This window comes from Panthera uncia, assembly GCF_023721935.1.
Source record: "Panthera uncia isolate 11264 chromosome E2 unlocalized genomic scaffold, Puncia_PCG_1.0 HiC_scaffold_19, whole genome shotgun sequence".
Taxonomy (NCBI): Eukaryota; Metazoa; Chordata; class Mammalia; order Carnivora; family Felidae; genus Panthera; species Panthera uncia.
Window position 1 is genome coordinate 6,691,415 of NW_026057588.1, and position 13,356 is coordinate 6,704,770.

General features: G+C 47.1%; 2 protein-coding genes across 3 annotated transcripts in view; both read left to right on the forward strand.

Moving 5' to 3' along the window:
- KLK8 (kallikrein related peptidase 8) overlaps positions 1-1,915 on the forward strand; it is a 5,498-nt gene extending 3,583 nt beyond the window's left edge. The window contains exons 4-5 of the mRNA XM_049621687.1: positions 381-514; positions 1,718-1,915. Coding sequence (XP_049477644.1) covers positions 381-514; positions 1,718-1,873 — 290 coding nt within the window. The 3' untranslated portion in view covers positions 1,874-1,915. The remainder of the gene's footprint in view (positions 1-380; positions 515-1,717) is intronic.
- A 3,367-nt stretch (positions 1,916-5,282) lies between these two features.
- KLK7 (kallikrein related peptidase 7) overlaps positions 5,283-13,356 on the forward strand; it is a 9,696-nt gene continuing 1,622 nt past the window's right edge. Inside the window, exons 1-6 of one of the 2 annotated variants that reach the window (XM_049621667.1) lie at positions 5,283-5,471; positions 5,761-5,941; positions 11,248-11,381; positions 11,847-12,006; positions 12,188-12,435; positions 12,623-12,759. In XM_049621667.1, the coding sequence (XP_049477624.1) occupies positions 5,937-5,941; positions 11,248-11,381; positions 11,847-12,006; positions 12,188-12,435; positions 12,623-12,759 (684 nt within the window). In that variant the 5' untranslated portion in view covers positions 5,283-5,471; positions 5,761-5,936. The remainder of the gene's footprint in view (positions 5,472-5,760; positions 5,942-11,247; positions 11,382-11,846; positions 12,007-12,187; positions 12,436-12,622; positions 12,760-13,356) is intronic. The other variant, XM_049621666.1, reaches the window with a different exon arrangement.

Below are 13,356 nucleotides of genomic sequence, written 5' to 3' on the forward strand. Positions count from 1 at the left end.
GAAGGAAGGAAGGAAGGAAGGAAGGAAGGAAGGAAGGAAGAAGGGAGGGAGGGAGGAAGGAGGGAGGGAGGAAGGGAGGGAGGGAGAGAGGGAGGGAGGGAAGGAAGAAGGAAGAAAGGGAGGGAGGGAAGGAAGAAAGAAAATGACAGGACTCTGGGCAAGAAACAGAAGGTAAGGTCCAACAGCCTTTCTCTAGATGTTGGAAAGGAAACTGCAGGGGCCATAGCTTTGTTTAATGTGGCGAGACGTGATGTGCCCTGCAAAAGGTGTCAGAAAACCCTCCTGTGCAGCCATGCATGTACAGAAGGGAGGTTAGATTCACCTAGGGACTGAGGGAAATGGTTACTCTCTCTGGGAACTTACAACCTCTGCCCCCTCAGAGAATTTTCCTGACACCCTCAACTGCGCAGAAGTAGAAATCTTTCCCCTGAAGAAGTGTAAAGATGTCTACCCTGGGGAAGTCACAGATGGTATGATTTGTGCAGGAGACAGCAATGGGGCCGACTCATGCCAGGTGAGTGACTTCTGAAACCCCCTTCTTCCCTTGGCCTTCAATTCCCATGGAGGCTTGGGGCTTGGCATCAGGGGAAACTCAAAGAGTTAGCACCCAGAGAGGTTATACCCCATCTCTAGAGTGGGAAGCAGGTTCAGAGAAGGCCACACTCTCCCTGCAGGTCACACTGCACAGGGATCAGGAACGCTAAATTGTTGCTATCATTTTCTTGGGAACTCTTGTCTTCAGGATAGGGTGCAGACAGAGGAAGGGATAAAGGGAGCAAGAGGAGATGTCCATGAGGGAAAGAGTCTGAAGCTAGAGGGTGAGCAAGGAATTTGTGAGGACTCTGCTCCCTTCCGCAGGAATTTGTGAGGACTCTATCACTGACCAGGTAGCCAGCCACCTTTCTTTGGGACCTGATTGGGTTTCCTAGCACGGTGGCCTTCTCCTATGATTTGTTCCTTGGGAAGCAATACTCTCTTGCCAACTGGCCAGAGAATGGTGCCACTGACTTTAATCCTCCCTCAATGAGCTCCCCATCCCCAAGATAACAAATCTTGGGATTTGCCATAGATGTAACAGTCGTTCTTATTTGGCTGCAGTTTCAGTCTTCAGGGCTCCCCCAGCTTTGTCTCCCTCATGGAAGTCCCACCCCCTTTGCTAATGATTGGTCCCTGAAGACAATGCTTCCATGCTTTCTTTCCCATTGGCCAGGAATGAAATCATTTCCATCAGTGTCCTCCCAGGAAATCTAATCTCTCAGGATGGTTCCAGTTCCATAGAGACAAAGATCTCTTCCCAAAAGACCCCACCATTGCCCCTTGCACGTGTGTGTGTGTGTGTGTGTGTGTGTGTGTGTGACCACAAGAACTCTGCTCCTTCCCTCTCTTTGGTAACCGGATTCAAAGATCTGTTCGTCACTGGCAGGAACCAAGACATCAGCTCAGTCCCCTCCATGTAATCCTCACTGTTTTCTTTCTGACTTGGACGTTTGAGACATCATTCTCTTCCCTCCTTGGTCAGGATGTCCCCCGTTGCCCTTGCACACCCAGTGTGTGTCCCAGTACATGAAGCCCCACCTTTCTCTGTCACCATTGGTCCCAGGATACAATGCTCTTATCCCTATTGGTTAGAGGAACCAATCAGCTACAGAACTAGTACTAAATGTGGGATGCAGCGGGGGATCTTAGGTGAAAGTATTCTCTTACTCTCCCCTTCCAGGGAGATTCCGGGGGCCCGCTGGTGTGTGATGGTGTTCTCCAAGGCATCACATCCTGGGGATCAGACCCCTGTGGGCGGCCCGAGAGACCTGGTATCTACACCAACATTTGCCGCTACTTGGACTGGATCAAGAAGACCATAGGCAGCAGGGGTTGATGCTAGGACAAGCTCTGGACCCACTTCAATAAACTCACAACTCAGCCTTGCTCCTTGCCTGTCTGTGCTTCCTCCTTGCTGGGAGGGATGGAAAGACGGGGGTCTGCGCCTTGCTGGGACACTTGATGGGTGGTCTACAGAGATCAGGACCACCCCCACCCCATGGCCACTCTGGCTACCACCATTGCCTGGAGTGACCCCCTTTATTTCTGGAAGGGCTTGGAGGAATGGGAGGTTAAATTCAGGGGAGATGACACACAAGGATTTCCAAATATCCAATGGGTTGGCCTGCAAAAGACAGATTTGAAAGAATTTCTTTTTTTAAATTAATTAATTTATTTTGAGAGAGAGAGCTTGTAAAAGTGGAGGAGGGGCAGAGAGAGAGAGAGAATCCCAAGCAGGCTCCACCTTGTCAGTGACGTGGGGCTCGAACTCACAAACCATGAGATCGTGGCATGAACCGAAATCAAGAATTGGATGCTTAACTGACTGAGCATCCCTAGAAGAATTTCTGTTTAGTTGTTGCAAGCAGCTAAAGTGTTTCTAAGTTTTGCAGGGAGAGTTCCCCTTCCCCATTTTAAAAATTATAAGAGGGGTGCCTGGGTGGCTCAGTCAGTTAAGTTTCCAGCTTTCACTCAGGTCATGATCTCACGGTTTGTTGAATTCAAGGTCCACAGCGGGCTCTGTGCTGACAGCTCAAGCCTGGAGCCTGCTTGAGATTCTGTGTCTCTCTCTCTCTGCCGGTCCCCTGCTCGCACTTTCTCCCTCTCTCAAAAACAAACATTTAAAAAATTTAAAAAAAAAATATAAGATATGTAAAGTGCAGGAAATACACGAATATGCACCTATGGAACTACCACCCAGGTGAAGAAATAGAACACGGACAGCCCCCAGAAGTCTGGGAGACAGATTATTTTTCCCCCTTAGGAGAAACAGAAATCTTTCTCACAGCTTAGAGCTTTTCTGCTGTGGTATGAGGAAATGAGTCACTTCATTGAAGGTGCCCAAACTGAAGTATGGAGGAAAAGAGATTTGGAGGGAGTTTTCATTAAAGCAGAGGCTAAATGTAAGTCGTCTTGAGAAAGATGTGTGTGGAGTGGGTAGTTATTGTAAGGATATAAATAAATTGCAACGGGGGGGGGGCGGGGGGGGGACTAGCTCCACTCTATCTCATCTCCATGTATGTTTCATTCCTTTCTTGCTACCAACCTCTAACTCATTTATTTGACTCTCTGACGCCTTTCTCTACATGCTTCTGCATTTTCATGGTGCTGGCTCCCTGGTGCGCTTATCCAGTCTCTCTCCTTACTTCATAACCGCTGAACTCCACCTATACCTGCCACCAACTGCTTTGTTTCCCGGGGATTTCCCACATTGTATACCAATCGAGAGAATCCCATTGGTCCAGGTCAATTTTTCTCCTTCAGCCACATGATACGTTATTGAATGGCCAATGGTTTGACTGCATTCTGGTCAGGTGACCAGTCCCATCCAATCAGTGGCTATGTGGAATCAGGGGCTACTAGTAGTCTGGGACGTGGGCTGTGGGTGGAGCAATTCTCCGCAAGGGGTGTGGATGTGCTGGATGTCTTGCATGACACACATCAACCCCTGTCCTCCGTGAAAGTCCCCGAATACCAGAAATCTGAGGAAGTCTTTCATGCCTGATAGTAAACTCCTGGAGCTGGGGATGCATTTCTGGAGGTGAGACTCAAGGGTCATCTTGGCCTAAAGAATTGTTTTAGAATTTTTATTATGAATAATTTCAAGCATATATAAAATGGTGTAGAAATCCTTGTACACCAACTGAATCAAAACCAGTTCTTTCACCTCTACTACACACTTCTCTAATGTGGGAATATTTTGAAACAAACATTGGCTATCATTTTGTTCTCAAATATGTTCATTTGTATTTTTAAAACAGTATGGCAAGCTACAGTTCATGGGCCGAATCTCAAGAGGTATAAATAGCTTTTACTACTTGATTTGATGCCAGGGAGCATTAATTTTGAACCCTAATTAGGCAAGATGTTATCCCTCCAAAAGAATGCTATTTTGCTGATTAATAGACCTGTATGACAAAAATTGGTAACAAATGATTATTTTGAATTTCATCAGTTAAAAATGTTGGCAGGGGGGCCTGGGTGGCTCAGTTGGTTAAGCGTCTGACTCTTAATCTCAGCTCAGGTCTTAATCTCAGGGTCATGAGTTCAAGTCCCTCATTGGGTTCCACCGTGCAGCCTAGTTAAAAATTTAAAAATGCATGGAAATTTATTTTCTTTCTTGTTATGTGGATACCTACATAATATCCTCAATTTTGCCTCATGGTCTAGAAAGCCTAAAATATACACTATTTGGTCCTTTATTGGAAAAGTTTGCCAACTCCAGCTCTAAAATATAGACTCTTTTAAAACATAAAAACCTTATGTTATCACCACTTACAGAGTTAGTAATAATTCCTTAATATCATCCAATACCCAGGTGATACTTAAATGTCCCCAATGGAATATAAACCAGAGAATACTTGAAGATTGATTTATAGTATTAAGTAGGGGCATGACTGAGGTCAGTGAGGGGAAGAGACTTGTCCAAGGTCAACCAAAATTCAGGAATCTGGGAGGGGTCAACCAAAATTCAGGGGTCTGGGAGGAAATCAGAGCACTAGGCATGGACAAAAGCTGGAAGGAGCCACTTAGTCTGGGAGCTTTTGGATAGCAACGTCAGAGTCCAAAATGAGTTCAAAATGGCTTATGTACAAGAAGAGATTGATTGATTTAGGTGGCTAAGAAGGCTGTGCGGATGTTTCATGATGTCAGAGGATGTGACATGGGTACCAGAGTCTCAAGTACTTGAAATAGTGACTTAAGCCAATTAGCTCTCTCTCACACACTCACACACTCTTTCTCTTTGACACTTTCTCTCTGACACTCTGCCTACTTCTCTCTGCTTCTGTTTTTTTTTTTTTTGTTTTGGTTTGGTTTGGTTTTTTTTAATGTGTAAGCTGTTTTTCAACTCTGCTTGTCTCTTTCCTTCTCCTTTGGGTCTCATTCTAGCCCCTGTAGACAGACTTTTTCAGAGGAAGGGAACCTAGCAGCTACTGACACACCCAATTAAGCAAACACAGTAGAAACAAAGATCTCCATTCTCCTGGCATCTTGATATTACTCCCAGGGAAGAACTCTGATTGACTGAAGAACTCAGCTTGAACTGAGCCCACCCCTTTGGATCAATCATTGTTGCCAGGGAGGAAACAATGCTTTTCTTGGCTTGGCCTGGGTCATGTATCAATCACAGTGGTTGGGTGGGCAGATGGTAAGGTTTGGAGAACTATGATTGAAACTTTCACCAGAACTATCTGAAATAAAAGAGCAGCTTCCCAAAAGAAGTGGGGAGCTGTTCTTGAAAGAAGAGGGAAGAGAATCCAAGAAGTCAGAAACAATAGGCCTTCGGAACCCAAGAGGCTGAGTCAGGAGGTTCCAGGGTCACAGTGTCCAGGATCCCTCAGGGCAAGGCACAGCTGGCAGGATAACCAGATGCCTGTTCTCAGGCATGATCATGAGCTGGAGGATGAGTCATCAGGCAAAGGTTCAGGACACAGGTTTGAGGGCAAGGGAGATATGAGGCTGGGTATCTTTGTGGGACTTGAGAGCAGGTGCTGGTGCTAAACCCACAGGGCACAGGAGGGCTGGGACTTGGAGGTCTCACCAGCGTGGGGTTATGCATCCTTAATAGGCTCATCGGGTCCTGAGTCCATTTGGAGCCAAATAAAACTTCCAGGGTGTGTGACAGTATCCCAGGAAAATTTTCTTCTCAGAGTGTGGGTTTGTACAATCATAATGCTATGGGCAATCCTCAGCATTTGAATTCTGCTTCTTCTGACTCCTTAGCTATATGACTTTGCTCAAGTGGTCGAACCTCTTTTAAACCTCCATTTTATCATCTATAATATGGGGAAGACAGTCCTAACTTGGACCCATGTGAGAAATAAAAATGAGTTCTGAGAAGTGCCAGGCATGTCACACCGCAGGTACACAAGAAATGAAAGCTGCTTCATTCTGGATTGATGGGGTAAGGAAGCTAATATTAACTCAGCATATGCTGTGTGTATGTCCATTTTCTTTTAATAATTTCACTTAATCCTCCCGTTTGCCTTGAGAAGTAAATTTTTCTCTCCCCCACTTTATTTATTTTATTTTTTTAAATGTTTATTTATTTTTGAGACAGAGAGAGATAGAGCATGAACGGGGGAGGGTCAGAGACAGAGGAAGACACAGAATCCGAAGCAGGCTCCAGGCTGTCAGCACAGAGCCCAACGCGGGGCTCGAACTCACAGACCTCGAGATCATGACCTGAGCCGAAGTCTGACGCTTAACCGACTGAGCCACCCAGGCGCCCTCTTCCCCACTTTAAAGAAAGGCAAAGTGAGGCTCAGAAAAAATGAAGTCTCTTACCTGAAATCACAGGACTGGCAATTAGGATTCACACCTGGGTTGGTCTGACTTATGAGGCCAAGTTCTTTCTCTCACACCACATGGCTGAATGGCTCAGGGGTTAAGGAAAGACAGTCTACAGTTGGCAAATCTGTGGATGACAGTGGTTTGCAAACTAGTATACTAGTATTTATTTAAGTACCTCCTATGTTCCCTGGTGTGGGCTGGGTATGAACATCAGGTTTGTTCCTTCTGCTCATGTTTAGGTGTTTAGCAGCAACATCAGATTAAATAATTAAACACAGAAAGACAGACATTCAGAGCACAACAGAGGAGAAGTTCAGGGGATGTATGAATGAATAACAGGGCTCCAGAGGAATGGGGCTGCTTTCTTCTTTCTGACAGAATGCTGATGAGGCAGGGAGCTGAAGAGAGAATCCAGGGATAAATATTTAGGCACTAGATGACAAATTGGAAGTCTTACTAAAATTTCCCTCCTTAAGAAGCCAGAGAGAAAGATAGATTACTGACTCACAGGGCTATGAAGTTAAGTGGCCTGGGGTCTACTCCTTCTTGATTTGGGAGCCCAAGTCAGGAAGGCTGACATCCCTCAAGGCCAGGGTCCTCCTGTGGAATTGGTGACATCAGGAGTCTGAGTTCTGGGGTCTCATTTTGGATTTGATGAGAGTAAGTGTCGTAGAAAGTTTGGGGACTTAGCTTGAATTTAGTCAGTATAGGATCAATATTAGTATGGTGTTAGTTGGTAGACTTTATTTTAGAACTTGTATGAAACAAAGAGTCAAGGTGGTGTGTGGGATTGGGAAAATGAAGGCGGGGGTGGGGAAAGGAGTTGGGCATGGAAATTAATATGGAATTTCGAATAGAAATTGGGTTGAAGAGGAGAATAGGGCTGGAAGTGGAGCCAGAGTGTTAAGATTAGTGTGATTTGGGGGTGAGTTCATGGAGAATATGTCAGTGTGGGCCTTCTGGAATATTACAGGGATGGGCACTATAGTTGTGCATGGGTCAGGCTTGGGACTGAGGCTATGGTGACTTTCAGTTTTGGTCAAGGTTGAGTTTGGTTTATGGTTAGGGATTCAGGGTTTGGGTCAAGGTTTATGGTTGATTGAGGTGTAAGCCATAGCTCAAGCTAACATTTGGAGTCAGGGACTTGGTCAAGTAAGTTAGAATTGGACAAGGATAAAGCAGAATTGAGGGTTAGGTTTGGGTATGAACTGAGGTTTCAGGTTAAGACTCGGGTTTGTGTCAAGATTGGTGTTGCAAGGGGTGCCTGGGTGGCTCAGTCGGTTGAGTGTCTGACTTCGGCTCAGGTCATGATCTCAGTTCGTGGGTTCAAGCCCCGCATCAGGCCTGTGCTGGCAGCTCAGAGCCTGGAGCCTGCTTTGAATTCTGTGTCTCCTTCTCTCTCTGCCCCTAACCCACTCACATTCTGTCTCTGTCTCTCTCAAAAATAAATAAACATTAAAAAAAATTAAAAAAAATTGGTGTTGTGAACTGTGTCAGTAAGAATTGTGCTTGAAGCCAGTGACTGAGGTCTTTCTCACCTTCTCATGAGCACTTGATCATATCTGATCAGGCCTTCTCAATGGCACCATCATCCATCGAGCAGGAGACTTGAAGTCTTAACAACTGTCTCTCACACCACAACATCCATTTAATCCATGCCTAACGCCTATTGATTTTCTTCTCTGAGGACATATTGAATCTATTCTCTTATTTCCATCTTCACCTCCTAAATGGCCTTATCCAAGTCACCATCATCTCTCATCTGGATTATAGCAATAGTCTCCTTATGTGTCTACATCCCCTTAAAATCCATCCTCCATATAGCAGGTAGAGTGACATTTTGCAAACACAAATCTTGTTATGTCACTCTGTGACTGAAGTCCAAGTGGTTCACCATTGTCTACAGAATAAAGTCAAACTCACCATGACATACAATGTTCTTTACCATCTGGTTCCAGCCAACTCCCTGTCTCTGAGTTCCATCCATGACTCCTTTCCATCTCAGAGCCTTTGCACATACAGTTTCATCTAAATGATATACTCTCCAATCCCTTCCCATTTTATTCTAGTTAAAATTTACTATTCTTTCAACTCTTAGCTCATTGCCACTTCCTGGGTCAAGGTCTCCAGGAAGTGCTTTCCTTCAGAGCACACATTGGACTTGTAATTTTACATTTGTTTATGAATTATGCATCTTTATTTTACACTAGACTTCCAGCTCCTTGAGAGAAGGAACTCTGTCCAGGTTTGTGCACCATAGTATCCTCAGCATCTAGCCCAGCCTGTGTATATAGATGGTGCTCAATACGTATGAAGGATTGGATCTGAAAGGCAATGTGGAAGGAGGGCTGGAAAGAGAACTAGGATTGGAGGCAGGACTGGGTTTGTTGATTACTGTGGCTTCAAGATACAGATTCAAGTTACAGTTGGGTTTGGATTCATGGTTTGGGATCAGATTTGAATTTAACGTTGAGGTTTTATTAAGGAAGATTTTGGCTGTAGGAACCAAAAACTCCAAATCAGATAGGAAACCTGAAGAAGTCACAAGATGAAGAAGCACCATAGTTGGTTAATTCACTAGCTTAGAGACCTCATCAAAGACCCCATTTATCCCCATCTCTCTCTTTGGCCATCTTCACTGTTTTGGCTTGGTCTGCCAGATGTTTCTCTCCGTGGTTCCAGCAGAACTGCCACAGTTCCATAACTTACATCCAAAAGGGATATCATCTGACAGAAGAAAAGAGAACTCTTCAGGTGTCACTTTTGAAAATAAGACAGTCTTTCCTAGAAGTGCCCCAATGATCTTCCTCTCATTATTGGCCAGGACGGCCTTTCATGTCGGTGTCTAAATCAGTCACTGGCAAGCAGAGTATGGGTTTCATGTTTGGTGCTTTACTGCACTAAAATGTAAGGATGGAAGATTATCCAATCAAAATTGGGGTGCTCATAGAAAGGCAGAAGGAGTGAATGTTGGGTAGGCAACAATAATGCCTATTATGGGACAAAGGTAGAATAGAGTTGGGGTTGGCATTCAGATAAGATTTGGGCTGATAGCTGAGGAACCAGTTACATTTTGGAGGTCTGCTTTGGAAGTTGGGGCAATTCCACTTTTAGGAATTTGCCTTCAAGTAATAATCAAATAATGGTTTCCATTTCATTTAAAGTAAAAGCCTAAGTTCTACATTGGTCTTCAAGACTCTATGTCCTTTGAGTCCTGTTATGTCTCTGATCTCATGGTCTGACCTTGTCTCCCTTGGTCATTCAGCTCCAGTCAAAATGTCTTCCCCGTTAGAATATTCTAGTCTCACACCTGCATGTTTGCTCTGCCTGGAACTCACTACCCAGAAGTCGCTACATGGATCCATTCACCGTCTCCTTCAGGATTTTGCTAAGATGTCACCTCCACATGGGAGTCTTTCTAATCATTGTTCCCAACTATATAACCTTAGGGATTTCAAGAGTGGAGAGAACCAAGAACTCCCTATCCCTCTTCCTGTTTTTATTTTTCTCCGTAGCACTTACCACCACCTAACAAACAATATATTTTATGTACTTATTTTTGTATTCATGGTCTCCACCTGCTAGGAGAGCCTCTGTGAAGGAATTTTTGTCTGCGTTGTTGACTGCTGTGTCCCCAGGAGCAAAACAGTGTCTGGCAGAGTAGATGTCCAAAGGATACTTGAATAAACACAAGGAACAAAGATGAATGTACAAAGAAGTTAGTTCATCCCAGCATTATTATAACTAAAACTATCCAAATATACTCCAGTTTGAAACACATTACATAAATCATGGTACAATCATAGAATGGAATACTATCTGTGGAAGGAAGGAAGAGGAAATTATCTAAATAAACTACCAGGAAAAATTGTTCAAGGCATTTTACAGAGGAAAAAAAAGTTATATTATGGAATGCCTAGTACAGGGTTGTTTTTTTTTTTTTTTGTTATAAATACATAGTATGATAGAAATCTATGTATACGATGACAACAGTGAGCATTTAGTAGGGTGGGATTAGGGAAAACACTCTCTATTTAATTCATATCCCTATATCAGGGCTGGGAGTGGGTTCAGGCTCAAAGGCACCACTAGGATCCAGACTGGACAGGTTCCCACAAGCTGGTCAGAATTAGGGCACTGGGGGTAGGTCGCCCCTGAGGGGGAACAAGGACAAGAAAATGGCCCCAGAGGAGGCCAATCCCAGAGCTCAGCCCTCCTTTGACTCCAGCTCCCGTGGCCCCCCTCAGAGCTAGCATCTGGTCTCTCCAGCGGCAGGCCACGAGAGACGTCAGACGTCGGACCAGAAGGGGCGGGGGCGAACTGGCTGGGTACCGCCCGACCCAGGCCTCCAGAAGGAGGGTGGAGAAAGAATTGAGTGCGGCCAATTGCTTTAGCCGCCTCAGGGCTTCGAGATAACTGCGAACACAGGAAGGGGGGTGTCTCAGAGCCGGCTCCACCTGCACCCCAGGGCGCTGGGGGCGGGCGTGGGGGTGGAGGTGGTATAAGAGGGCCACCCTGCACAGGGCTGGACACGCTTGGCTCCCGACTGAGTCTGGAGCCGAGATCACATCAGACCCTCCAGAGGTGAGAAGGGGCCTCGTTTGGGGTGCGGGACGAGGCTGGCTGGACAGCTGGCTCCTGCTCCTAAGGGGAGGAGGAGCCTGGAGTCCTGGTTCTGAGGGATGACGGGCTGGAAGTCTGCCATTTGGCGTCTGTCAGGGAAAAAGGAACTGAGGACCTAGACTTGTAGATGGGGAGGGATGGGAGCCCAGATTCCTGGGTCCCAAGGAGAAGGGAGGTCTGGAGGCCTGGCCTCCTGGGTCTGAGGGAGGAAGGGCTGGGGCCGAGACCCCTGGGTCTGCTGGGGGAGAGTTGGGGGCTTGGACTACTGCTTCTTGAACTCTTTGTCCTCCCCAGTCCCAGCAGAAGAGGCCCTTCCTCTGCCTGGCAGCCCCTGGCGAGGCTCAGAGAGGCCACCATGGCAGGATCCCTTCTCTTGCCCCTGCAGATCCTCCTGTGGTCTCTAGCCCTGAGATCTGCTGCACAAGAAGGTGAGTGCTGAACTGGGAGGCCTGGCTTCACCCCTGGAGTCTCCCTCCATGCCCACTGACCCTTCCCAGGGCCCTCTCTCTCCAAGGACTCCTTGAGTCAGGACCTTCCCCCTGCAGCGGCTTCTGCCCAAGGAAAACAAGACTCTTCTGCCTCCTGCCCTCTTTTTTCCTGCTTCCTTCTGACTCCTGGGGTCTCTGTGCCCTCCAGGCCATCTCCTGCACTCAGTGTTGCTCCCATAAGCTTCAGTGGTTGCCTCCAGACAAGATGCTTCTCCTGGGTTTCTGAGCAGACTCCCTCTGTCTCTCTCCACCGCCATGTCCTGTGTTCTCTGCACTGTTCTCCATTTCCACCTCTGCATTCTCCTGTCTCTCTGTCTCTTTCCATCTTTCTCTCCAACACCATCAGCTGCCTCTTCAGCCCCCTTGATGCTCGCTACCCACATTTCCCTCCATGTCTCTATCCAGCCCAGGGTGACAAGAGTGGGGAGAAGATTATTGATGGAGTCCCATGTACAAGAGGCTCCCAACCCTGGCAGGTGGCCCTGCTCCGGGGCAATCAGCTTCACTGTGGAGGTGTGTTGCTCAATGAGCAGTGGGTGCTCACCGCTGCCCACTGCAAGATGAGGTATGTGGCAAGGACTGTGGAACCCACTCTCTGGGTCTCGGTCCCCCTTTCTCAGGGTCTCGGTCCCCCTCCTTCTGGGTCTCTCTCCTCCTCTCTTGGGGTCTCTGTCTGCTTCTCTTGAGGTCCCTGTCCCTTCTCCCAATGACAGAGTTTCTCTCTGAATGCCACTGTCTCATCCCAGTGAGTACCAGGTGCACATGGGCAGTGATCAGCTGGGTGATAAGAGAGCCCAGAAGATCCGGGCCACACAGTCATTCCGCCACCCTGGCTACTCCACTCAGACCCATGTTAATGACCTCATGCTTGTGAAGCTGGATCACCAAGCCAGGCTGTCGTCGAGTGTGAGGAAAGTCAAGCTGTCCTCCCACTGTGAACCCCCTGGGACCACATGCACCGTTTCTGGCTGGGGCACCACCACCAGCCCGGATGGTAAGGCTGTCTCAGGGACCCAAGAGCCCTGGCTCCTGACTCCTCCTCAGTCGGACCCCAGAGACAAGGAGTCAGGCCCATTTCATGACTTGAGGGTTGAGCCTCTAGCCCCATCTTCCTTCAGGGTCCAAGCACTCTGGGGGCCCCAGGTCCAGGCCTCTGACTGACCACCCCCTCTCTCCACCAGTGACCTTTCCATCGACACTAATGTGCACAGATGTCAGACTCATCTCCTCCCAGGACTGCAAGAAGGTTTACAAGGACCTGCTGGGAAAGTCCATGCTGTGTGCTGGCATCCCCAACTCCAAGACCAATGCCTGCAATGTGAGACTCCCCTGTCGTCCCCACAATACAGAATCTGTGCACCTGACCCTGGTGCCGAACCTTCCCTTGTACCCCATCCCACCCGAGGGCCAGTTTTCCTAGCTCTCTCTATCCTGTTCTCTGCTGGGGCAGTAGTGGGAGCCCAGGAGGCTGGCATGACCCTGGGGATGGGGCAGAATGGCAGTGGGAAAGATGATGTTGAGACAGGCAAGTGAGGCACTGGCTTCAAGCCCAAACTTCAAGTGGATGCCAAAATAAATCATATTCTACTAATGCAATATTCTACAAAATTAGAATCCATGCAGGGGCACCTGGGTGGCTCAGTCGATTGAGCGTCCAACTTCGGCTCAAGTCATGATCTTGCAGTTCGTGAGTTCGAGCCCCACGTCAGGCTCTGTGCTGACAGCTCAGAGCCTGGAGTCTGCTTCGGATTCTGTGTCTCCCTCTCTCTGCCCCTCCTCCACTCATGCGCTCTCTCTCTCTCTCTCTCTCTCTCTCTCTCAAAAATAAATAAACATTAAAAAAATTAAAAAATAAATAAAATCCATACAAAAAGTCCATGATGAGCAAAATATCAGAATTTTCAGTAAAGAGCAA